This window comes from Callospermophilus lateralis, chromosome 6, assembly GCF_048772815.1.
Source record: "Callospermophilus lateralis isolate mCalLat2 chromosome 6, mCalLat2.hap1, whole genome shotgun sequence".
Lineage (NCBI taxonomy): Eukaryota > Metazoa > Chordata > Mammalia > Rodentia > Sciuridae > Callospermophilus > Callospermophilus lateralis.
Window position 1 is genome coordinate 55,282,195 of NC_135310.1, and position 25,656 is coordinate 55,307,850.

General features: G+C 35.5%; 1 protein-coding gene across 4 annotated transcripts in view; it reads right to left on the bottom strand.

Moving 5' to 3' along the window:
* The window catches only part of Cdc40 (cell division cycle 40), a 47,943-nt gene extending 31,021 nt beyond the window's left edge, over window positions 1-16,922 (bottom strand). The window contains exons 1-3 of one of the 4 annotated variants that reach the window (XM_076859845.2): window positions 16,894-16,922; window positions 16,445-16,694; window positions 4,081-4,167 (exon numbers count right to left, since the gene is read on the bottom strand). In XM_076859845.2, the coding sequence (XP_076715960.1) occupies window positions 4,081-4,167; window positions 16,445-16,633 (276 nt within the window). In that variant the 5' untranslated portion in view covers window positions 16,634-16,694; window positions 16,894-16,922. Of the gene's footprint in view, window positions 1-4,080; window positions 4,168-16,444; window positions 16,858-16,893 lie in introns of those variants that run through there. The other 3 variants (XM_076859844.2, XM_076859846.2, XM_076859847.2) reach the window with 3 other exon arrangements.
* Window positions 16,923-25,656: the final 8,734 nt, after the last annotated feature.

The following is a 25,656-nucleotide window of genomic DNA, read 5'->3' on the forward strand; positions in this document are numbered from 1 at the left end:
ATTACAGGCATGTACCACCATGCATGCATGGCCAAGGTATTGTATTCTTAAAAATCTCAAAGATAGTAGATTTGAAGTGTTCTCACCACAAAAAAAGCTAAGTATGTGATGTTTGCTTATGTTAAGTAGCTTGACTTAGCCATTTTATAGTGTATGTGTGTGTGTGTATATATTTTTTTTTCAAAACTTCATGTTTTTGCAGTAAATAAATATACAATTGTCAATTTCAGAAATAAATTAATTTTAAAAATACACATTTAAACCCGGTGCAGTGGTGCATGCCTGTAATCCCAGTGGCTTAGGAGGCTGAGGTAGGAGGATCGAAAGTTCAAAGCCAGCCTCAGCTATGGCAAGTTGCTAATCTACTTAGTGAGACCCTGTCTCTAAATAAAAATACAAAATAGAGTTGGGGATGTGGCTCAGTGGTTAAGTGCCACTGAGTTCAATCCCAGATAACCCCTCTCCACCACCACCAAAAAACAAACAAACAAACAAACAAACAAAAAAACACATTTTTAAGTACTAATTTAGATCACTATATCCAAAGAACGTATGATGTTCCCAAAAGAGGTAAGCATTCTTACATCTTTCAACTGTGTAATGATTTACTTATATAATTGGGTAAAAAACATTTTTAATTTGTGAAGATGCTGGTAGATAACTCCCAGAGATTTAGTATAAAGAAGTATAAGTCTTCATAAGTCTTCAGTAGGCAGAGTACTTGACAGTCAATATCTTAGTGGTACATCATTATATCATAGGAATTCAGAAAATGTATACTAGTCAAAATGGACAACATGAAATCATAATACTAAGTTGATATATAAGAAAAAAATTATTAAACTAAGTTTATAAATTATTGTTAAATTTTTCATTAATATTTATAGCAATCATCAAAATTTATAAATAAATTTTGAGAAAGGGCCATTAACTGAACTGTTTTCTACAAATTAGGAAAAGACCACAATTCAATTTGCTGACAGAATAATTTTGTAAAATGTATCCAAAGTTTATTACTTGAATAAGAAAATTTCATTAGTGCTGGTTCCATGACCTTGAGCCTCAATTTCCTTATAAAATAAGAGATAAGATATATGATTTCTAAAAAGTTTATTCTAGCTTTAATATTTATAGCAGCCCTTACAGCCAGATTTTTAACAAAATTGGCTTTTTTTCCCCCTCTTAACTTTTATATTTTTTTCTTAAAAATAGCATTATTTTAATGAGTCTGGAATTCTTCCTGAGACCTATGGGTTTTATGAGTTAGAGAAGCTAATAAATACAGCTTTTTTTCTAAGCAGATTCAAAAAGAATTGAGTGAAATGAAGAAAATCACTAGACTGAAACAATGGCTATTATCTCTTCAAATTCTATCCATTATTTGACAAAACTTATCTGGATAAACTTTTCCATTTAGGAAAAGTCCTTGGCTGGGAGGAAGGAATAATATTTTACAGAATTACTAATTTGTTTATTTTTGAAAACTAGCAAAGTCAAAGGAATAGAGATATATACCCTACAAACTCCACGACATTCTTTAAACTAGTCTTCCAAATATATGGAGAGTATTAAGAGTGAACTGACCAGAATCCTCAAAAATGTCACTTGCTGATGACTTATTTGCTATAAAATAGGGATAAAGATTTCATAAGGTCATAGGGAAGGCAAAAGGAGAAAAGATATGTTAATTCCTCAGTATGATACCTAGCACACATTAATAAATATGACAATAAACATGGTAGTTTTATCTTGTTAGTCTCTATCTTTGTTCTTTTTTGTCATAAAACAAATAAACTTTTCTAAAAATTCTGTTTTGATTATGCTACTTCCCCGCTTAAGACCCTCAGAAATCTATCATCTATTAAATCAAGAACAAATCTTCACCTTGGCTCCCAAAGCCCTGTGCAAAATTATACAAAGCACCATTCTAATCTTATTCTCTCTACTCACTCCCACTGATAATGACTAAGGCATTCCTCCTCTTTAGATCTTTTTTGATTTGGCTCCCGATATTCCTTTCTGCTTATAATCTTTCCTCATAAAAGCCTACCCAATCATCAATACCAATACTATTAATATAAATAACAATATTAACTACTACTTGTTAAATGCCTGCTCTGTGCTAGAGCATTTCCTAGCCACGTCAAACATGATCTCAGGACAGTAGAAATTATCTTAATTTTATCTGTAAGTAAACCAAGAACATTCAAGGTCATATAAGAGATACCAGGTAGTCTACTGAGCTCAAAATCTCATGCTCTTCACCTGGATTGTATTTCCCATTTCAAATACTACTTCTTTCATGGAACTTTAAAAAGAAAAACCTGAAGCAATCTCTCCTTAAACTTGAATAGTACCTTGGAGACATTACAGGAAATAGTCTGGTATCTACCTTTTCAAAAAAACACACTTAGCACACACTCTTTGACAAAATACTAGCTTGAGGAAAGGGCCTGTACCTTGCTTTTAATATGTATCCTCAAAATACAGAAACTTGAATTTAATCTAGCAGAGTTGTTACTGGCACCTTCTGCCAAGTGATTCAGATCCTAGTCATAAAGCAGAGTTCATAATTTGTTATAGCACAGATGACTGACTCATTTGGCAATGAGGAAAAATGATAATTTGGCTTCCATTTTAGATCCCATCACTTCTTCCTTAAATTGTTAACAAGTGTGGAAGTGTTCCAAATGTAAACTAGTTTATATATTTAAGATGGGGCTCCCAAATATGAAAAAAAAAAAAAAGAGCTGAACATTAAAGTGTTGATAATCCCACAGAGAATGATAGGCCTATTGCCTTATGAATATCACCACAAAAACTTTTTAACTGACCTTTTAAATTTTTCTTCAAAGTTCTGGAAACTTATCATTATACAACAATTTAGTTATGCATAAGATTTCAAAATTCAAAAGCAGACTTCATAGAAAATAAGTTGACATCCAAATGTCATACACCACACTAATTCCCAATTTTCTCAATTTAGTAGCTTGATTTTATTGAAGTACTTTTTATTTTAAAAATCATGAAGCACATATATAATGTACAACCTCTCTTCAACGGGCCAGCTGAGACAATACATAGGGATTTGAAACAGCCTCCAGTTTAACAAGCTAGAAGGATTTAAGAAATAATGAAATGAAACTTAAAATGTACTATAGGTTTTGCTTACTGAATGCTCAGAGAACAGCTGGAACACTGACATCTCTGGCTGTGCTACATATTCAGTGGCTTTCTTTTAAGTGACTATGGAAACTGAAGCGGGTAAAGAATATGAAATAACTGTAGGATTCTGATATATCAGAAAGTATATACCATAAATAAAAGTTATTTTAAAAGTACCTCATTTTCTACCAAGATACCATATAATATAGCTTCTTACATTTACCTTTAACATGCTTCTTAAATATTCTGCTATTTAAATCTAATATTTTATAATTTTATACTTTTCTGGCCTTTGGGTCAATCAAGCACTCTTTTCCATTTAATATTTAAAAATGTTAACTTCTTCTACATGCTGTCCTATATGGATAATACTCCAAGACTTCCTTAAATGAACAAAAGGAATTATTTCTACTTTTTTCCTCCCCTCTATTTTATTAAAGCTTCTATTACCATTTATACCAAGACAAAAAAAATTCCCATATCATACTTTGTTTCACTCAGTATCAAAGTATGTTAGTATGACATTTCAGAGGCATATTTAACCAAATGTTTCCTACTATACTATGTATTGATGCTAATAAAACAAAATTTTTTTCTTTGTGGTTAATTACAATACTTCCTTGTCAATGGCAAAGGAACAGTTACGTTCTCATCGAATATTTTCAGGTTACCTTTTACAAAAGACATTAATCCATGGTATCACATATTTCCATGCATATGGAGAAGCAGAAGATTTTAAAAAATATTTTCACAAAAACATACTATTTATATCTTTGGAGAATACAAAGATGTATTTTCCAAAGGTTTAAATAGTATACTTTCATGAGAAAACTTTAAAATTCACCAACTGTTTATCTTCTTATGTATAATTTAAATCCTTTAGCAAGAAGCAGAACCTTGAATATGTTTTCTTACCTCCGGAGCAAACATAGTCTCATAGGTAGGATTATATTGAACTTCTTTGACAGCAGGGTCAAGGTGAACTCCAGTTTCTAAATCTTCCTAAAAGAAAACCAAATGAATATTAAAGACTGGATAAGCAATTATTTCAGAAACTACATCAAACTCACACCCGTCTTTTTTAACACCAATTTTATGATTATTACCTTAGTACACCATATGGTTAATAATTCTAATAATCAAAGATTAATAATATATATATAAGTATAACAATCATTTTCTTTTCAAAATACCAAATTTATTAATTACAAATTTCTAAAGAAGTTAACGCTACTGAAAGTCTTAGAGTTTCTAACTCTTCTTTTTTATTAACTCAAAAAAACCTGATCCTCTGCTGGTTGCAGTGGCACATGCCTGTAATCCCAGCAGCTTGAGAGGCTGAGACAAGAGGATGGAGAGTTCAAAGCTACCCTCAGCAAAAGTGAGGCACTAAGCAACTCAGTAAGACTCTGTCTCTAAATAAAATACAAAATAGGGCTGGGGAAGTGGCTCAGTGGTTGAGTGCCTGAGTTCAATCCCTGGCACTCAAAAACAAACAAACAAAGCTTGATCCTCTAGTTCCAAATTCAAAACAGGCACTTCTTTTTTATTTAGCAAACTTTTTAGATGTGTAAACAGATGGCACTTTCTTAGATATGGCAGAAGAAACAAAAGGAAACAGCAGGTTCTCAGTCTTCTAAATCTGAAGTCAATGTTTCAACCTTCTTAAATTAATTTCCCAGGTTAATGAACATAATAAAAGTCTCATTTTCACTGCAGAATCACTGGCAGTCTATCTTTTTAACCCTACCACTTAACAAGTATACATCAATTCCCAAATTGGCTTCTCCAGCCTGAACCTCTCTCTTGAACCCTGCAACCTTATATATTCAAACCAGTGGACTTGGCATCTTTTCTCCCATGCCTGGTATCTAACAGACATCTCAAATTATGCCTGGTCTTCCGGCCCCAACAAACCCTTCTAGTCTTCTCTATCCAAGTTAATCACGATTACATCATTATAGTTGTTCAGGTGAAAACCTCAAGTTATCTCTGACTATTCTTTCTTCACACTCTATATTCAATCCATCGGCAAATGTGCCTTCCCTCTAAGTCCAGAATTCGACCACTGCTCATCACCTCAATTCAACTTAGCATCTTGTATCTGAATCATTATAATAGTTAATTAACAGCTTTCTGCCTTTGCCTATGCACAGCCTCAATCCACACAGGAAATCAAGGCAATTCTTTCCAAATATTAGATTATGTTATTGCTGTACCCACCCCCTGTATCTTCCCCATTTAGAGTAAAAGCCTGATAAAAATCTATAAGAACCATTACAGTTATTCTCAGAAAGAGGTCATGATTTCCCAGGAGAGTTTTACAGGGCAATTTTTTTTTTTGTCATCCTGTTTTGTAATGCCTGACCATTCATATATCAAAAACATATTTTTCCTTTAGTTAGGGTATTCAAGCTATATTGAGAATTTTAAGAAAATTAAACACCTATGAATTATATTTCAGTAATGCCAGCTTATAAAATTGCTATTATAAAATAAGGATCCTTAGTGTAATATGTTGAAAATCCACCCTCCATGATCTGCCCTGCCCCAGCAACTTCTGTCTTCATCTAGCACTAAGCCTGTGCTCACCTTACCCCAGCCTCACTGGTTCATGTGTTATTCCTGGAATATACCAAAGGACAATCCTGCTTCAGGGGCTCTGCATCTGTTCTCTCGTTTTGAAATATTTTCGCCTAAATATCCACAAGACTTTTCTCTCTTTTTAAATCTCTTGCTCAATTTTTTTTTTCTTGCTTTACCCTTACCTTACTTTATTTTTATTCATTTACCATCACCTGATATATGCATGTTTATTATCAATCTCCCTCCACTGAAAATGTAAGGTACACAAGGTAGATTTTATATGCACAAATGTACAATCAACCCCTAGGACTACTGCAATCATGTTATCATCTTTACTGTTGGCCTCTCACTGATGGTAGATACACCCGTCGACACCATACATTGCAAGGGACACTGAAAAGTTTGTAAAATAGGTGGAACTTCATAAAGTTGACAGTGATATAGACAATACCACAAATGAATGTCTGGTAGTTAGGCTAGCCAAGGAGTAAAGAAAAACCAACAAGAGAAATAATATCACAGGCACACAGTTATTGTTCCAAAATCTTACGACTCTTAAAACATCTTACAAAAACTCCTTTACCAAAGCAGGCTATTTATTCTTAAAGATATAGTCTATCAGCTATTACCCTGAAACTTCTCTCCTCTCTAGTTTTAAAACTCTCCATTTTTTGGCTTTTTCTTATCTTTCTCATGACTTCATTAATTCCCCCCAACATTTTTTTTTTTCAGCCCTGACTCCACTCCTGGCTTTTGGATGTTCAAATCCAACTACCTACTGAATTTCATTATATATGGATATGACAGCATGAAACATCACCCTAGAGAACTTATCATTCCCCCATTACTCCATTTTCATAAACAAACCAGGCACTGAGTCTTTACATTCTACCTGTGAATATTTCTCCAGCAATCCCATTTCTATCCTCCCTGCCCAAATTCTTGCTACCACTATCCTCGTTCAGAGCTTTGGCACATCTTGCCTAGTTTATTATAGTACCTCCTTATCTGGTTTAATATACCCCCACTTTTAACATATTACACTGATGACTAATTTTTTTTTTTAAATAGCAAGCACTCTGATGATTTTTGTGCCAGCAGCATGTTATTGCCTTGTATCACAGGCATTCACTTTGTTATCTGATAATAAATTATCTTATTTTCCCTGATTTCTTCCCATCTACTGGCCTTAGGAAAACTGCTTTGTTGTCCACAGTCCTAAAGAATGTTGCATTCTTGATAGTACTTGTGATATGTTATTGGTTGCACATAGCAATTACTTACATTTTAAATCCTTACTACCTAGTAGAATGCAGGGCATTCAGCACATGTTCAATAAACACTTGTTAAATTACAGGGAAAAAAGAAAACAAATCCACAGAGAAATTAAGTAGGATAAGGATAACTAAAGATCATTTGGCAATTACATTACGAAAAACCTTTGCTGCAGTGATTTGGCCACTGAGGTGGACCACAGAAAGTCAGCAGCAAGGAGTATTGGTATATGTGAGGATTTAGATAAGAAAAGATTAAGTCTGAGACATAGTCAATCATACTGCTAGAGGAAAGGAGACAGCAGAAAAAAAAAACCACAACAAGAATGAGGAGATAATGAAAGGTATCCTAGAAGAAGAGACGTAGAATCCAGGACATAGTACGAAGATTAACCTGTGAAAAGAAGGCTCTCTTTGAGATGGTAGGTGATAGATATTTAAAAGTGCTGGGAAGAAGATCACCATTAAACAGGGTCGAGAGGGGGGAGGGAAAGAGAGAGAGAAGGGAAATTGCATGGTAAAGGAAGGAGACCCTCATTGTTATACAAAATTACATATAAGAGGAAGTGAGGGGAAAGGGGAAAAATAAACAAGAGAGAGAAATGAATTACAGTAGATGGGGTAGAGAGAGAAGATGGGAGGAGAGGGGAGGGGAGGGGAGGGGGGATAGTAGAGGATAGGAAGGGCAGCAGAATACAATAGACACTAGTATGGCAATATGTAAAAAAGTGGATGTGGAACCGATGTGAATCTGCAATATGTATACAGGGTAAAAATGGGAGTTCATAATCTGCTTGAATCAAATGTATGAAATATGATATGTCAAGAACTTTGTAATGTTTTGAACAACTAATAATAAAAAAATGTTAAAAAAAAGTGCTGGGAGATGCTTGGAGTTATAATTGATCATTTAATTTTCTTTGTGCACCTTAATAAAGCAAGTACATACCTTCAGATTCATTCAAGTACATACATTCATTCATTCATTCAGTACATACCTTCAACAAATATTAACAGTATGCCTAATATGTGTCAGGCACTATTCTAGGCCCATAGGAATGAAAAAAGATATTTGTCTTTGTAGTTTATATTCTGGTAGAGTAGACAAACCAAAACTCATTTAATAAATAAATGAACTATACATTTTGCAAGAAGAGGGTAAGTACTATGAAAAGAAAACACAAATGTGCTAGTATCAGGACAGACACATTATTTCACATAATCTTTATAACACTTTTGTGAAGTATTACCAAGATTAAGTCATTTAGCCCAAGGTACTAAAGAATTAATGATAAAGATAAGAGAGTTTAAAGTAATCACAATGAACAGTGATAAAGAGACTCAGCTAGCAACAAAAGGAAGAAAAATCACTGGCATAGGAACTAGGTATTATCAGACAGGGTTCTTATTTGCAAGCAACAGAAATCCTTATAGGCTGATTAAATGCTATTGAACCCTTATGCATTTTTCTTAAAATTGCCAGGAGGGACAAAGAATCAGCTTTAAGAAGCAGGCAGAAATAAAAGGTGAGTCTGCAGATGGAATCACAATTCAATCAATTATATCACAGAACCAATTCAGTGAAGATGACAGTTTATTATTTTTCAAAATCAATGCTAAGTTGCTACTGCTGCCAGTGGTTGCTGAAACTACTGGTGTGAGAAACTGGAAAATGTTGGCCAACACTGTCACTTAAAATCCTGACCCCTTGTTTCTTTGCAGATTAGTTTCAGACTAGAAACTTTAGGTGGGTACATCTGTTTGGCTAAGCTCAAGTACAGCTCTGAGCCTGAGTTGAAAGGGAGCTGGACTCTCTATGAGGAGGTGCAAATGCTAGGCCACCTAAAAGATGACAATTACTTATCACCCTAGAATGCACTCCAGAGTCTTCTCTGATTACAGACAGCATCTTGCCTTGAGCCCAATATCAAACTTATTACTATAAAATTAAAAGGTTACATACAAATTGCTTAAACTGTATGAAAACTAAATTAAATGCTTTTCCTTCTTAATACTGAACTCTGAGTGACAAAGTGCTTAAAAAACCAAGAAGTTTAGCCACCTTCAAATTTCCCTGACGGATTATAGAATATAGTTGCTAGAACCACTTTATCATATGGGTTACCAGATCTTTCCAACTAAGGGTATCTAAAATATCCTAAATTTTAATTATATTGAGCAGAGTATCACAAGATACCAATTTTTAAATGCAAAGTACAATTTTAAAAAATTACCCTTTATATAAGCAATAATGGCAACTAATAAACAATACAAAATAGATCCCAGTCTGGCTCCTACTAAAATTATAGAACAAATTGAACAACTCTCCAGAAAATGGGCTGTTAATTTTACATTTAATTAGAAGAACTCGGACAATACCACAACCTTGTTTTAATACTCATGAAGAGTTCAACACCAATTAGGCTTGCATTTGGAATTGCTACAGAATTACAAAAGATTTCTATTTAGTTTCAATTATCCACAAAAATTAAAGTGCAGTATAACTGAAGGGCACTCTATGGGTCTAATAAATTTAAACAGTTTATCTTTTATTGACTCAAATTAATTTGAGAATAAAACTAAACAATATTACTTTTTAGTCTTTTTCGTATTTCTTCCTGTATACAAATAAGGAAACAGACATGAAAACACCATGTACACTGCAAAGCAGATGACAACTATTAATCATTATCATAAAGTATTTCTCAATTTATGGCATAGGTTTATCCCCCCAGAAACTGGAAATGATAAGGCTTCTTTTTTTTTTTAAAGAGATTCTTTTTTAAAAATTTATTCTAATTTGTTATATATAGCAGTCTTTTTTTAATATTTATTTTTTTAGTTTTAGGTGAATACAATATCTTTATTTTATTTTGATTTGGTGCTGAGGATCGAATCCAGTGCCTTATGCATGCTAGGTGAGTGCTCTACCTCTGAGTCACAACCCCAGCCCAATGAGTTTCTTAAAATAGGAGTTTAGATGATGAAATAAGAAAACAGAAATCTGGATATCCTTTGAGTTTGGGCCTTAACAGATGTAGAGGAAAAAAGGTGATTCAACTGGGAATTTACAAATAACAAGAAATATCATCCAAGAAGAAATTAAAATCTGTGCTTCAAACTGAGAGGCATAATTTTCATTTTATTCAAGTTGGCTATGCTAAATGAAGCAGGGAAGCCACTTGGGGAAAGTAACACAGTGATTGACTGAAATGAGATAAAGCCAGGTTGTTTTTATTTACTTTTTTTTTTTTTTTTTAACTTTAAAGCAAGTTAATAAGCAGTTCTGATAACCCAATAGGGCTTATCACGTTTCTAAAGTGATGATTTATTTCCTTTGATCATTTTTAGTGCATTTTAATTTTACATAACAGTGGGGCTTCGTTGCTATACATTTGTACCTGCACATAACATAATTTAGTCAATTTCATTCCCCAGGACCTCGCCTTTCCCTCCTCTTCTCCCTCCCCTTGATCCCTTTCCTCTACTCTACTGATCTCTCTTTTATTTTCATAATATACCCACTGCCTCTCCCTGCTTTTCTCTCTAGCTTCCACAAGAGAGAAAACATACTACCCTTGACTTTCTGAGTATGACTTATTTCATAGAACATAATGCTCTTAAATTTGATCCATTTTCCTGCAAATGACATAATTTTGTACTTCTTTACGGCTAAGTAAAACTCCACTGTTTTTATATACCATGTTTTCTTTATCCATTCATCTGTTGACAGACACCGAGGCTGGTCATAATTTGATTACTGTGAGTTGTGTTGTAATAAACATGGGTATGTATGTATCACTATAGTACGCTGATTTTAATTCTTTCAGATAAATACCAAGGAGTGGTACAGCTGATGGTCATATGGTGGTTCTATTTCTAGTTAAGGTGATGACTATTAATGTACAAAATCTGACTTTTCATTCACCATCATCTTGTGTAAGATGTTTGTTATGTATGTGTACAAAAATATGTACATGTGCGTGAGCACTCGTGCGCGCTCACACACACACACACCAGACAAAAATAACTAAAATAGGGGTGAAAGAATTTCATTCTTGGATTTTAAGAAGGTGAAGGTATGGATTAATTCAGACACAGGGTAATTTATAGGAGTAATTACTTAACAGAAACTGAATTCATAATTTATAAATGATGACAAGGAAAGAACAGGAAAAAAAATCCAAAAGAATGGATGTCTACCATACTGTACTTTCTGCCTCTCTTCTTTTCTGCTAAATGTACATAAAACTAACTTTTTTAAAAAAGTTATTGCTATAGTTGCATTTCACAAGTTTTATTGAATATTGTTTTCTTATTGTTCAGTTCAAAATATTTTTTATGCTTTTTTTTTTTTTTTGGCCTATGAGGGACTTTGGTAACTTTTGGTAAGTGCAATTTCACAAATTTCAAATATGGGAATTTTAGAATTACTGTTTTGTGACTAGTTTCTAGTATAAATTAACTGTGGTCAGAGAATGTCATCATATGTGATTTAAAATTTACTGAGACTCATTTATAGACTGATAAACAAATCTAGCCCACAGTCTGTTTTCATGCTAACAAGCTAAGAATGGCACTTACATTCTTAAAGCATTGTTCAAAAAAAGACAAAGAAAGAAGGAAGTGACAAAATTATATGTGGTCAATACAATTTAAAATATTTATTATCTGGTCTTTTACTCAAATTCACCAATCCCTGGTCTTGTATATGGTCAGTTCTTTAAAAATGTTTCATTGGTGCTAGAAAACAATACTCTATATTAAGTATGGTTATGTGAAACAGTTTACTAATATAGATACAGATGAAAACATTACTCTAAATTAAGCACGCTTATGTGAAACAGTTTACTAATACAGATACAGATTAGTAAACTGTATCTTTTGATATTGTTGTTCAAATTTCCTGTCATTATCGATACTTTCTGCTTGTTCTATCAATGATTAAGAGGTGTATTAAAATCTCCCACTGTGATTTATATATTTGTCGATTTCTCCTAGTAGTTCTGTCAATTTTTGCCTAAATATTTTAAGCTTACGTTGTTATATACCTTTGTTAATTAAAACTTTTAATATGAAATAACCCTTTTTTGTCTCTATTAATATTTTCTTAAAGTCTATTTTACTGATCTTAATTCAACTTTCTTTTGGTTAGAATTTGGCATATCATTTTTCTATCTTTTATTTTATCTTTCTGGACAAATAAAGAAGGAAAGAAAGAAAAAATAATGCCATGTTTACAAGTGGTACGATTTTGTAAGTAGTAACACTGAAAGTTAAATACTTGGAAAAAATAATGTTATTATTAACATCATAGCATAGAAATAATAGGCCCTTAGAAATACTTGCAACAAAACCATGTAAAATCTTGATGGATAAGACTATAAGTTTGAAGAAATTAAAAAATCAAAGACCTAAATTGATGAACAGATTCCAAAAATGATCTATGACTCAATGTAATCTCAAACAAAATCCCACCTGGGTGTTAGCAGAACTTTACAGGTTAATTCTAAACAGTATGTAGAATTTTGAGGGCCAAGAAGGGTCAAAACATTTTTAAAAATCAACAACAAAAAGGTGGTGGGGGGAGGAAATTATCCTACCATATATCAAGTCATAGATTTAAGAATATTCATACCAGGCTGGGGTGTAGCTCAACGGTACAGTGCTTATCTAGTATACACTATCCTCAGTAACACACACACACACACACACACACACACACACACACACACACTCCAATCAAAAATAAAAGGGGGAGGGGAAAGGAATGAAGGAATGTTTGCACTATATACAAAAATTAATTTTATGTGGATGAATTAATTAGATGTGAGAAGCAAACATGTAGCATTTTCAAAAGAAAGAATATTTTCATGACTTTGGTTAAGGATTTCTCTAACGAGAAATAGGAACCACAATCCATAAGGGAATAATTTAATAAAACCAAATAAGCAATTCTGTTTAATGAAAGACAATTAGAGAGAGAGAGAGAGAGAGAGAGAGAGAGAGAGAGAGAGAGAGAGAGAGACTGACTGGGAGAAGACAAGTTACAAACTGGAAAAGTTTTTTTCAACAAACTGACAAAGGATAATATCCCTAACAAATCAAAATGACAACCCAAGAGTCATTTTGCAGAGGAAAAAGAAAAAAAATCAAGTCACTAACACAAAAATGAAAAGATGCTCAATCTCATTAGTGTTCAGGAAAAGATAGATTAAAACCACTGCATAATTTATTTCCTGCCAAAATACTTGCTATTAGTCACAACACAATTTGTTAGGTACAGATGAAATTATCTGCATGCTTCATATCTCCTTCCCTCCTTCCTTGGTAATTTTCCAATCTTTTGCAATCATTACTTTTATTGTAATGACTGGACAAATAAGACTCCAATCTCCCTTCAGCCACAACCCCCTACCCACTACCACTTCATATAAGGAAGTGTTCTCAAACCAGCAATAAGAACACTACTAATCTCTCATCATGCAGCCCAAACTGCTGGGGAGACTAGCCCCAGCTCTGCTTCTAATGGTATCTTATGTAACCTTTCCTTGTGGATTTCCTTTTTTATTGAACTAACTCCTTAGTGAACTAAGTAAGCTCTAAAGACCCTCTTCAATCTTGCCACTGTCCACCCAGCTGTAAAACTCAGATTCTTAATGTACATACTTTACTAAGACCTTTCTTCTTCCATTTTCCTATCAAATATTATTTCCTTTAGTGCACTAGGCATTGGAAACATAAAGGAACAGACACAAGAATCTCTGGGATCCAGAGTCTCACAGTCCAGAAAACAGGAAAAAGTTAAATCCAGCAATGTAGCAAGTGCTACAGCTGAGATAAGGGGCTCTGGAAACAAGTGTACAAGAGGAAACAAGTACAAGAGGAAACAAGTGCACTGAGGCTGAGGAGCAGCAGAGTTTGGGATGTGAAAGTAGCATGAGGCAAGGAATTTTCAGGCAGAGACTAGTGTGGGCAAAATCTTGAGAGGAAAAAAGAAAATTTGGCTTATGGAACTTTTTTATAAAGATTTCAGCATGGGATAACAGCAGGCTTCACATGCTACATAAGGAACTTACAAATTATCTAATAGGCAACATGGTGTCTTTGGGCAGGGAAGTGATATGATGAAACTAGAATTTAGAAAGAATGTTCTAGAGGCACCATGGAAGAAAGAATGGAGTTGTGGTATGGAATACTGGAAGATAAAAAAGGAGAAAGTACAAAGACCAGTTAAAAGGTTATAATTGTCTGTAGAATGGTAGGTTGTGGAGTCATTAATCAAAATGAGAAAAAGAAAAGTGAATTTTGAAGGGAAAACACTGAATTGGAGGTATCCAATCATTCTGGAAGACATACTTATTAGATCTTAAGCTAGGAAGGAGTTTAGAATTGGAAATATGAATAGCTGACATATATTCAGTGTTTATTGTATGCCTGGTACTGTTAAATTTGCTTTACAAGCATTAAGATAATTCTTGTAACTCCATGAGAAGCTAATGTTAAATCTACTTTAAAAATGAGAAAAATTGGCACAGAACCCTTCAGTAACTCATCCAAGGTCACCAAGTGGTAAGCACTGGAGGCAGGATTTGAATCCTTTGATTCTTGACACAAACCTGTGCTTATCACTCCACAGTGGTCACCTGAGAGCTATCAGAAGCAGAGAGGGTGAAGGTACGGGAGAATATGTGAAGTGTAAAGAGGACTAAGGAAGGCAGAACAGGGCACCAGAAAGCTAAGGATAGACAAGTGGACATCAAAGGGAGACAGCATTCTGAGAAAGAGGAAATATGTAACATTGTCACTTGATGAAGATTCAAGTCAGATGGCAGAACCTGACAACTGAAAGGCCTGGGACATCATTCTGGGAGGTTAGTTTTCCAAGAGGTTAAGGCCAGACTGCTTTGGGTTAGGGAGAATGGAAACAGGTGAAGAGAGCTCCAAAAGACCTGCCTGTGAAGGAATAAAGATTAGGAGGGTAATGGAAGGTTTTAAGTTGGGACAGTTTTGTTATAAAGACAGAATTCCAAGCATTCTTTCATGTCCATTAGCGAAAAGTAAAATTCATAAATAGCTCATTAAAAACCTATAAAAAACTTCTTAAGTCATAACAGTGGACTTAGGAACATCTTACAAAGGAATTTTTGTACAGGCTCCTCTCCACACACTGAGCTTTTGATCAGCCACTTGGGAGTTCTACTCTCAACAATGGATACTCTCACCTAGCTAGAGACATATCAACTTCTCCTCACTTCCTGAAACTAAGCTCTCCACTTTCTCAGGTTTGCCAGTTACCTATGCCTAGAAACTCTTTGCTTCCATGGGCTAGCTTTTTGTTCTTGGAAGCACCCTTTTCAGGGTGGAGGTCCCTGACCAACCTACCAAAATTTTACTCCTATCAAAATTATTCTCCATTATAGGGCTGGGGTTGTAGCTCAGAGGTAGAGCACTTGCCCAGCATGTGTGAGGCACTGGGTTTGATTCTCAGAACCACATATAAATAAATAAAATAAAGATCCATTGACAACTAGAAAAAATATTTTAAAAAATTATTCTCCATTAGGGTACTTTATTTTGTCCTTGATAGTACTTGATTCAACCTCTAACTACTTTATTTGATCACATTTAATTGGCTGCTTCTAACACTAGAATGTAAGATGCCTCCGGCCTCTGTAGCTTCAGTTCTTAGAACTGTTCCTGGTGAAAAATAGGTGCTTGGTAAATGTTTGTTAAATGAACTATCTGACCCAATTTCTTCCTTTATCACCTTCCTCCATTAGATCATGCATTATTTTTAAACCCAATAGCTTTCCTCAATGTATTAACAAATACAGTCACAATAGCTAACATTTATTGCACTCCCACTAGATAGCTGGCTCTGTGCTATAAGCTTTATTTGTACAATTTCAATTATTCTTCTCAATAGTTCTCTCATATAGATAAGTGCTTTAAAAATGATCGCAGTTGTACAGGTGAGGAAACAGGAGGTTGTATAACTTGCCCAAGTTCACACAGGTGGTGAAGCCCGGGTTAAAACCTAGTTTTTCAAAACCAAAACAAAGTCAGGCCACTGCTCATTTCGAGTGAAGGCACATACCTTAGTTTGCGATATCTTGATCTAGTTTTATTAATGCTATGGGATTACACCTGCCCTATTTAAGTCATATCCCAAGCTCAAATTTTCCCCATTTCCCCACTTGCTTTCTGAAAGTGAGAAGCCAGGGCAGCGAGTAATGGAGAACTGTCCCCAACTTCCAGTTCACAGCTTCTCCGGAGGAAGATGCAGGAGGGATCGAGAGATCTACACGTTAGCAACTCTCTCCCCGCACTAAGAGGTAACTCAGGACTTAACAGGAGAGCGGGGATTTTGGAGCTGAAGCCAGTTCTGGCACCGCATCAGTGGCCAAAACACTTACCTTAACTGCCACCTCCGGAGCCGAGTCCACCGCCACTGTCAGAGAGGGCTTGGCCGAAGGCGACTTAGTCAAGTGCATGAGAGAGTCGGCGGCTGGCAGCGGACACCTACTGCCCTCACTGTCCGAGTCCGATTCGGACCCTGAACCCGAACCATAAGAAGCGGCCAGAGCTGCAATCGCAGCCGACATCGCGGCAACAGATCCTCTGCACAGACCAGGCCCGGACGGAAGAAGAAGCGGCTCCCAGGTCCTGACAGATTATCACGGAACACATTATTTACCTCCTTTACTAAGAAATAATCCATAACATTTGAAACAATAAATTAATCATTACAATAACTAAAATCGGACCGGTAATTTTGAAACATGTAGGAATGGACAGATGATCATAATAGTTCATAACTTTCAGGACCTATTTGGTTAGATAGAGACTAGGAGTTCTGAAATACCTTGAGGCCTCGAGGTCCTGCACTCCCGGCTTGCAGCGCGGCGGGAAGTACGAAGAGGCACAATGGGAAGTGTAGTTTGAATCCAAGGGGCGGTGCGGTGCAGGAAAGCCTCCCTTAGACCCCGCCCCTGAATGGATGGTTCATTCAATTGGCTATCATCTTCCCTCATTCCCTGGCCAAGCACGGTTCTCTCCGTCCCCCTCCCCCAAACTAAGGATTGGGTAATACCACAGAGCCTCAGGAAAGGGGGAAGAGCGATCTTCGCCCCCTATGATGGGTGAGTGGGCGGAGGCTGAGTTTCCCACCACCGCTGTACCTGGGCACTAGGGGCTGAGGGAGAAAGTGAGAATCTTGGGTTCTAAAACCTATGGGTGTCCAGTAGTACCTCCCGGGGGGAAAGGATGGGAGATTAGATAAAGTGAGTGCTGCGGTTCCCCCTGCTTCTAGAGCGGATTCTGGCGCCCGGTTGTGGAGCGTCGCGCGCGGGGAGGGGGCGGGTGGGGGGCAGCGGCGGCTCGCGGTGTTGTTCGCTCGCGCATCGAACACATCGTGGGTCCGGCGACCGGCAGGCGCCCTAGGCGGCATTCCTGGTGGCCCGGCGCTTAAGCCGCTACCCGAAGCGGGTTCCGCCCCGGAGCCCGACGCTCTTCTGGGCTGCAGGTGAAGTCCCCGAGCTGAGCGGGACCGGCGGCCGCCGCCGAAGCATGAAGAAGGGGTAAGGCTAGAGCCCCCCACGATTTCACGGTGAGCGCGAGTCTCTCAGGAATTTTTTTTTTTTTTCGGGGGAGGGGATCCTGGGAAAGGAACTCTTCCTACCGACCCGAGCAAAAAGAGGTGTGTATGGATCTCCGGTCCGCAAAGGTTGCGGGGATGGATGGGCGCGCCTCCCCCGCGATGGCCCCCACCCCCATTCCGGGTTTCCCGAGCTCCCGCAGCCCACCAGCCACCCGGGCTAGGTGCCGAGGAAGCCGGCGGCGGGTGCGTCTGGATCTTGGTTGCACCGACTGACTGGAGGCAATTCTGGGCGGAGAGACTGCGGGTCTCACCTGAGGTGCCGTGGTCTGGGATCCCTTGCCCACCGGCACCCACGAGCCGCCCCCGTGCCTCCTCGCCCTAGGAGAGGCTGCAGCCCGGGATAACGGAGAAGCCCCGGCTCGCTGTACGTGCCCGAGGCTCTGTAAAGCAAGCTCGTGCCTTAGCGTGTTTGCGCCGTTGATCTGTCTAAAGACAGAACCGTAAAGCGAGTGCGGGCATCCTTTTTTCGTTTGAAGAGGCTAAGCGGTGCGGTCTCTTCTGATGCCTGATAATGGGGAGGTGCCTCGGGCAGAGTTAGGGAGCCGTTCACTGAGCTCTGATGTCGACAGGACTCGCCCATTGTGCCACCCAGATAATTATTCAACTATGCAGCATCCATTGCACCTTTCCCATTTTTCTTTTCCCCTTGCTACAGCATGCCCCCTAGCTTCGGTACTCTGACACCTCTTGCACTTAACCGATGATGAACTAGAATAATGATGAAAAGAAAGCATATTCGACCTGAACATTCACGACCTGTCCTGTAACCGATTAATTAATTAATCCCCATCTGGAGTAGGTACTTTGATACGACTCATTCTAAGACTATCCCTTTCTATATAAGGTCTGCCTTGGATTCTATTTTTTAAAAAGAGTGGGGGAGTGTTAGATTTACATGTTAGCTGAGTCTTAATTTTTAGTTCAGTAATTGATTGTAATCGATTTATTGGCTATTCAACTGGTCTAATGCTCTTCAATTTGTATAATAGATAAATTTCATTTTGATGATTGTTAATAGCATTGTATAATTACCAATGCAATCTAAGTTTAAACTCTCAGGAACAGTTTGTCTTTTAAGATCTAAGTTTCTGTTAGAAAAAGTACTTACTTATAGTGAATATTTGAATAAAGAACTTGATATAAAATCTCCCAAGTTTTGAATAGGAAAAGTTTTGTATTTATTTTTTAGCAGCAGAATATTTTATTACTAATCATAGCCTTAAGTTGAATGAAAGGAAGGATTTAACATTTAAGGTGGGGTTTTAATAGATCATTCTTTAATTTATCTGAGTTTTATTTTTATTCACTTCTTTTCTTTGCAATATCATGTATTTGCTTGTTATGGGTTTTTTCTTATTTTTCTAACTTCTATCTACAAGAATGAGTAGACTTCAGTTTTGCATGATCTACCTGAAAAATGAAGTATTATTTTGAAAGCATAAGAAACAATTGTTGGTTATAATGTTAAAGATTACCATTTGAGTCTCATGCTTTAAAAATAAATGTTTTACTACTAAAAATGTTTTCTTTTTGTAATCTACCTTTTTCATCTTTTCTTGTTTTAAGCTTGTTGCATTAACCCTTTTCATGAAAAAGGAATTGCACATAGACATTGCAAATACAGTTTTAAGGTACAGTAATTGTTAAATGGAACTTGGAAGAGGCGCACACAAAAGTTGATGATGTAGAATCAGTTGTTTGGTTACGAGATGACCTTGCAGTTTACAAAATGGACACTGTTTTGCCTTGGTTTCCTTAAATGTAAATGGAGATAATACTTATTCCACTAGATAGTGTATATAAATTCTGTAAAGATGTTTTTATGGTGATTTTAAAGAAAATTTAAATGTTTTAGTTAGTGATAATGACCATTTCAGTATAAAATACCATCAAAAATGTTTTTTAGGATTTCCCTGGCACTTTAGATTGGCTAATTTACATTGATTTTTGCTTTGGAGAAATATGGTTCTAAATTGAAGAATTTCTTATCAAGCGTTTTTAACTCTAGAATTACTAGTTACTATAGCTAATACGTGTACAGTTATAGTATAGGTATAAATAGTTAATAGTTAATACTGATGAAAACATTATGTGACTTGGTAGAAAATTCAGTCAAGTTTGTGAAAATAAAATATCCAGAAAATGTTAAGGCTTTTTTCATTAAAATTTTTTCATGAATCAGCTTGGGGATATAGCTCAGTGATAGAGTGCTTACCTAGCATGCATGAGGCCTTGAATTCAATCCCGAGCATGCAAAAAAGAAACAAAAAGTTTCAAGTGGCACAATCCAAAATATATTATTGTGATCACTTGTAAGGTATGGAGCTACTTAGTTTACTTTTCAAGTTGGTAATATCCATATATTCACAAATAATGTAAGAATATTGTATAATAATGTAAGTATACATTTTGCTTAATTTTAGAAATAATTTAATATATCTTTTCCAAGTATTTGATTTTCATTACTGTAGCAGATAGTAGCTTTTGATTTCCTTATTGGAGAGTTAATTCAGTCAACTTTCATAGCAAAACTACTTCTGAAAGATTATATTACTAGAACTTTTGCTAAAACAATGTTTTTGGTTACTTTGTGGGAGAACTTCATATAGATGGTAAGACTTTTTTAAAGTGTTTTTAAAATTACAGTTATAGGCTGGGTGCAGTGGCACATGCCTGTAATCCCAGCAGCTAAGGAGGCTGAGGCAGGATGATTGCAAGTATAAAGCCAGCCTGGGCAATTTAGTGAGGCCCTGCCATAAACAAACAAACAAATAAATAAATGGGGCGAGGGGTGTGGCTCAGTACTTAAGCATCCTTAGGTTCAATCCCTGGTACCAAATAAATAGATAAACAAGTAAATTACTGTTACATATGTTTTTTAAACAATTAACTTGATTACAATTTATATATTTTTTAAAATGATGAGCAAAAATTTAGTAGTCATTATCACTTGGGTAGATACAGTTAACTAGTGGTTTTTCTTAAAAGAGCTAATCTGAAGCTTATTGTCATAAATGAGTGGCAGCATAGTGTTTAGCAGATAGCAAGGATTCAGTTTTCTTTGTTGAACAAATAAAATGAATGAGTGAGAAATAGCCACTGAATTTATATACTAAGTGAAAATTGTTAAAAGATTTATCAAACCTTTTAATTAATGCAACAGTTTTATCTTGAAAAGTGAAAATTGTTTTTGGAGGTTCTTTGAGAACTTTTACTTTCTTTTTTAAATTGTATTATTTTATCTCTTTTTATAATCCTTTTACCACAGCTTTTTAAAGTAGTACTAGATACTGAATAATGTATATGTTAGCTACTTAAATGAAATATTAACAATTTTCTTCTTATCTCTTATAATTCATTTAATTAAAATGTATATTAACTTTTTGTTACTGAATGATATAAAAATGTTTTTCATTCTGACTTAAGTTTTCTGGTGAAATGTTAATAAAAAAGATGGGTGTAAATTAAATCTTGTGCAAAATGTCTTGAGTACATAATTTTAAAAATAAATGATCCCAGAGGTAAAACTTTTTATAAAATTAAGAATCTTGTGTTTTTAGTTTATCGTATTCAACTTAGAATTTTGAGTTTTTGTGTGAGTTGGTAGTCCTAACTTAGAATGGGACTTATTATATCCTTAAAATATAAATATAAAATGGTTTGGAATCTGGAATTTATTTTTTTCAGACACAATATGCTTGGTAGTTAGATCCACAGAGAGCCCACTAAAATATTTTTAGCCTGTAATATACCTGAATTATAGGATATGCCATTAATACTAGACAATTATAAACTTATAATAAATACTATAAAATATTTATAATACCTTGACAGTTTTATGTTGGTAGGCATAACAACATTAGGAACTTAATCTCTTTCACCCACTGGATGTGAAGAGGAGGATATCCTTCCATTCACTGAGTAGTCTAACTTTACATCATCTGGGGTAGGAAGTTGGGGTGTGATAGAAATTGGAAGGAGGTAGGGTCTTCTACATGACTTTACCTCTCAAGGTTTTTTGGTTTTGTCAATTGTAAAATCAGAAAGTTGAAGTAGATGACTTCTGAGTCCCTTTTAGCTACAATTAAAATTCTAAGGCACTTGAAAGATCTGTATGACTTCTTTTTTTTTTTCTGGGGGTGGGGGAGTTCCCTTTTTAATATTACTACTTACCTACTTCCTGTCAGGGAATCTATTCTGGATCTACTTCTGAAAAAGATTATAGTTCTAATTTTTTTTTCACACTGCAGTTCTCATATGGAAGACTTTTTAGTTTATTGTTGTTATGTTTGCTTTTTTATTTTGTTTATTTTAATTAAAAAAAAAAAAAAACTTCTAGCACAACCAAGAAATGGAATGTTGTGGGGTTTTGACATATGTGTGGTAGAGTTGGAGACAGAGTGACAAAAAAGAGTTTATCAACTCCTCAAAAGAAGGAGATGGTTTGAGTTGTTTTGGTTTGGTTGATTGTTTAGCTTTGGTTTATTTTATTTTTGTTTTCTTCATGCCTATTCTTTAAGCTAAATGGATTTTGAGTAAACAGAATTAGTACAGAATAGCAAATAGTTCTTTTGGACAGCTGGTAGGAAAGATCAGGGTGCTGTGAGAGAAGGGGTCATGAAACAGCTGTTTGTCGTGTACATTATTTTGTAGAATTTTAAACAATTTCTTATTTGAAGATTAATAATATTCACTGCTAATGTGTAGCATCATCTCCTAAAAGGAAAGGAAGTAATATTGCATGCAAGTCACTTTATAGGTACTATTAAATTTATTTTATTTAATTGATATCGTAGATCTATAAAGATTTTATGGAATTGAGGGAAGAAGGTAACTGAATTGAACAGGTTTTTGTTCTTCCCAGAAGTATTTCAAGTTCTCTTGGGAACTACTTTCTCCTTTCCTCAATAAGTTACTGTTGGAAAATTCATTTTAATGACTAGATAATGACAATTATGCCTACCTGCTACCCTCCCCTCATTTGCAATTGATTAATCTAGTGTCATGCTAAACCAGTTATTCATTTAGCACATAATTATTGAGAGCCAACTGGGTGTCAAAAGGGTAGGTCTTTAGTCTCTTAGAGTTAACAGTGCAATAAGAGAGACACATAGTGAACAAATACACACATTCACAATTAGAAATTGATGAATGCTATAAATAAAAAGAAGGAAACTATTTACAGTGAGAATCAGGGAAGGCTTTTTGGAAGCAGATTAGTGAAAACTAAGTGGAGAGGGAAGAGGCTACAAAGAAAATGTGGAACAATTTTATGGTGGGGAAGAGCTTGGTAGTTCAAAGAACTAAAAAAAAAAAAAAAAAAGGAAAAAGAAGTCTAGAATAGATGAAGCTTAGTAAGAGAATTTTAATTTAATAGAAGCTAGCAGAGGTAATCAGGAGCCAGAATACACAGGGCCTACATAAAGTCTGGTTCTAAAGGGGTTATGGATTTTTATTATAAGTCTGTTCAAGAAGCACTAGAACAGAGACCCTGCCCCTAATAGAAGAAAAAATAGGCCCAAATCTTCACCACATTGGCCTAGGATTTGACTTCCTTAAGACTCCTAAAGTGCAAGAAGTAAAAGTCAAGAATTAATAAATGAGATGGATTCAAATTAAAAAGCTTCTTCTCAGCAAAGGAAACAATAAAGTGAGGAGAGAAAGCCTATAGATGGGGAGAAAATCTTTACCGCATGCACCTCCGATAAAGCATTAATCTCTAGGATATAAAAATAACTCAAAAAACAATACCAAAAAAAAAAAAAGCACCCAATAACCCAATCAATAAATGGGCTAAGGAACTGCACAGACACTTCACAGAAGAAGAAATACAGTTGATCAACAAATATATGAAAAAGTGTTCAACATCTCTAACAATTGCATTTCTAAGATTTCATCTTACTCCTGTCAGAATGGCAGTCATCATGAATACAGGACAGGCAATAATAAATGTTGGCGAGGATGTGGTGAAAAAAGTACAACTCATATGTTGCTGGTGGGACTGCAAATTGGTGCAACCACTATGGAAAGCAGTATAGAGATTCCTCAGAAAATTGGGAATGGATCCACCATTTGCACCCAGCTATCCCAGTACTCAGTTTATATCCAAAGGACTTAAAATCAGCATACTACAGTGGCACAGCCACATTAATGTTTATAGCAGCTCAATTCATAATAGATAAACTATAGAACCAACCTAGATGCCCTTCAACAGATGAATGGAAAAGGAAAATGTGGTACATATACTCAATGGAATATTACTCAGCTTTAAAGAAGAGTGAAATTATGGCATTTGCCAGTAAATGGTTGGAGTTGGAGAATACCATGCTAAGCGAAATAAGCGAATCCCACAGAACCAAAGGCCAGATGGTACTAATTCATGATAAAGTGGGGTGAGGGTAGGGGACTAGGGAAGAATAGCGTTACCTTAGGTTAGGTAGAGGGAAGTGATGGGAGGGAAGGGGAAGCCATGTGCGGATAGGGAAGATAATAGAGTGAAACAGACATTATTACTGTATGTATATATGTGACTATATGACTAATATAATTCTGCAACATGTACACTCAGAAAAATGAGAAATTATATCCCATCTATGTATGATATATTAAAGTGCATAAATGTGTTCTACTGTCATGTATAACTAAAACAAAACAAAAAAAAAAGAAGAAGCCAATGAAGACTTTAAATAAGGTTAATCATTGGATCATACCTATACGGTTTATGAAGAGCACTCTGGCTTGGGAGGGTGGGTGTTAGGGAAACTGATTCAATATTTCTATAGTTTTAGACATTTGCACTGAGTTGGGTCACTCAAGTTTTTTTCCTGAGTCCTGAATGCCCAGGGGGTAGATAAGTTTATTTGATTTCTAACTGATGAAGATATAAAACTCTGAAACTCTTAATTAGCCTGTTTCTTGCCATATGGACTAAGTAAGAACAGGCATCTAAAGAAATAATGTGAAGAGAAGCACATTACAGAGTCCTGACTTTATTCAAGTGCCTTTGTCCATGGTCCTGAGATAGGAATTCCAATAAACATCCTGGTATCTTTGTAATAAGTCCTCATTTTTTCATGAACTAGTTGAAATTCTATTTCTGGTACTTGTCAACTAACCCAAACCTGTCCTATAGTTTTAATTTTTACAAGGTCAAATGACTAATAAAAAGGGGGGTGGAATTTGAACATAGAGTTGAGATTTCAAAGTTTTGTTTTTTTTTTTTCTTACTCCCCTGTACTGCCAAAGTACCATTTTGTAAAATTAAGGATTCTAAAGGAATTCAAAGGAAGTAGATTTTGGGTGTGCCAATATCTATTGGATGATGATGGCAGCAAAGTTTTGTGGTGTGTTTTGTTTTGTATTTTGATATGTTTGACAGTATTCCAGCTTCTTGCTATTCTTTTCCTCCTGAGTAACAATTGCTCAAGTCTGCTCCAATAAGTTAATGTTTTTTTGTAATGACTAAGTCATTTTGAAAGAAGAACAAAACCTTATGTGTTGGACATGCATTCAGTTGTTTGGCTTCTCTAAGAAAAATTATGAAGTCTGTTGTTTTTCATATTTCACTACAAAAGTAAGCTTCTGTAGTTTTTTTTGGACAGGGATGTCTGTTTTCTTCTTTCTCTCATAAATTTTTATAACAGACATCTACTAGAGGTTATGCCAGAGAATTGTGGAAAAGTTAAGCAAAAAGAACAGGTGGAACGTTTTGTATTTTAGTGGAGATCAAAGACTAACACCCATTTTTTAAAAAATCAAAATAAAAGCCCTGTGTAGTACATTATAATATGTGGCTAGAACTTTTGTCACTTTTATTGATATATTCAAAGAATCCTCACTTGGTCTAATTGATTTTCTGTTTTCAATTTCCTTGATTCCTGTCCTAATTTTTGCTATTATTTTTTCTTCTACTTGTTTTAATATTTACATTACTCTTCTTTTTCAGATTTCCTTGGGTGGGAGATTAGA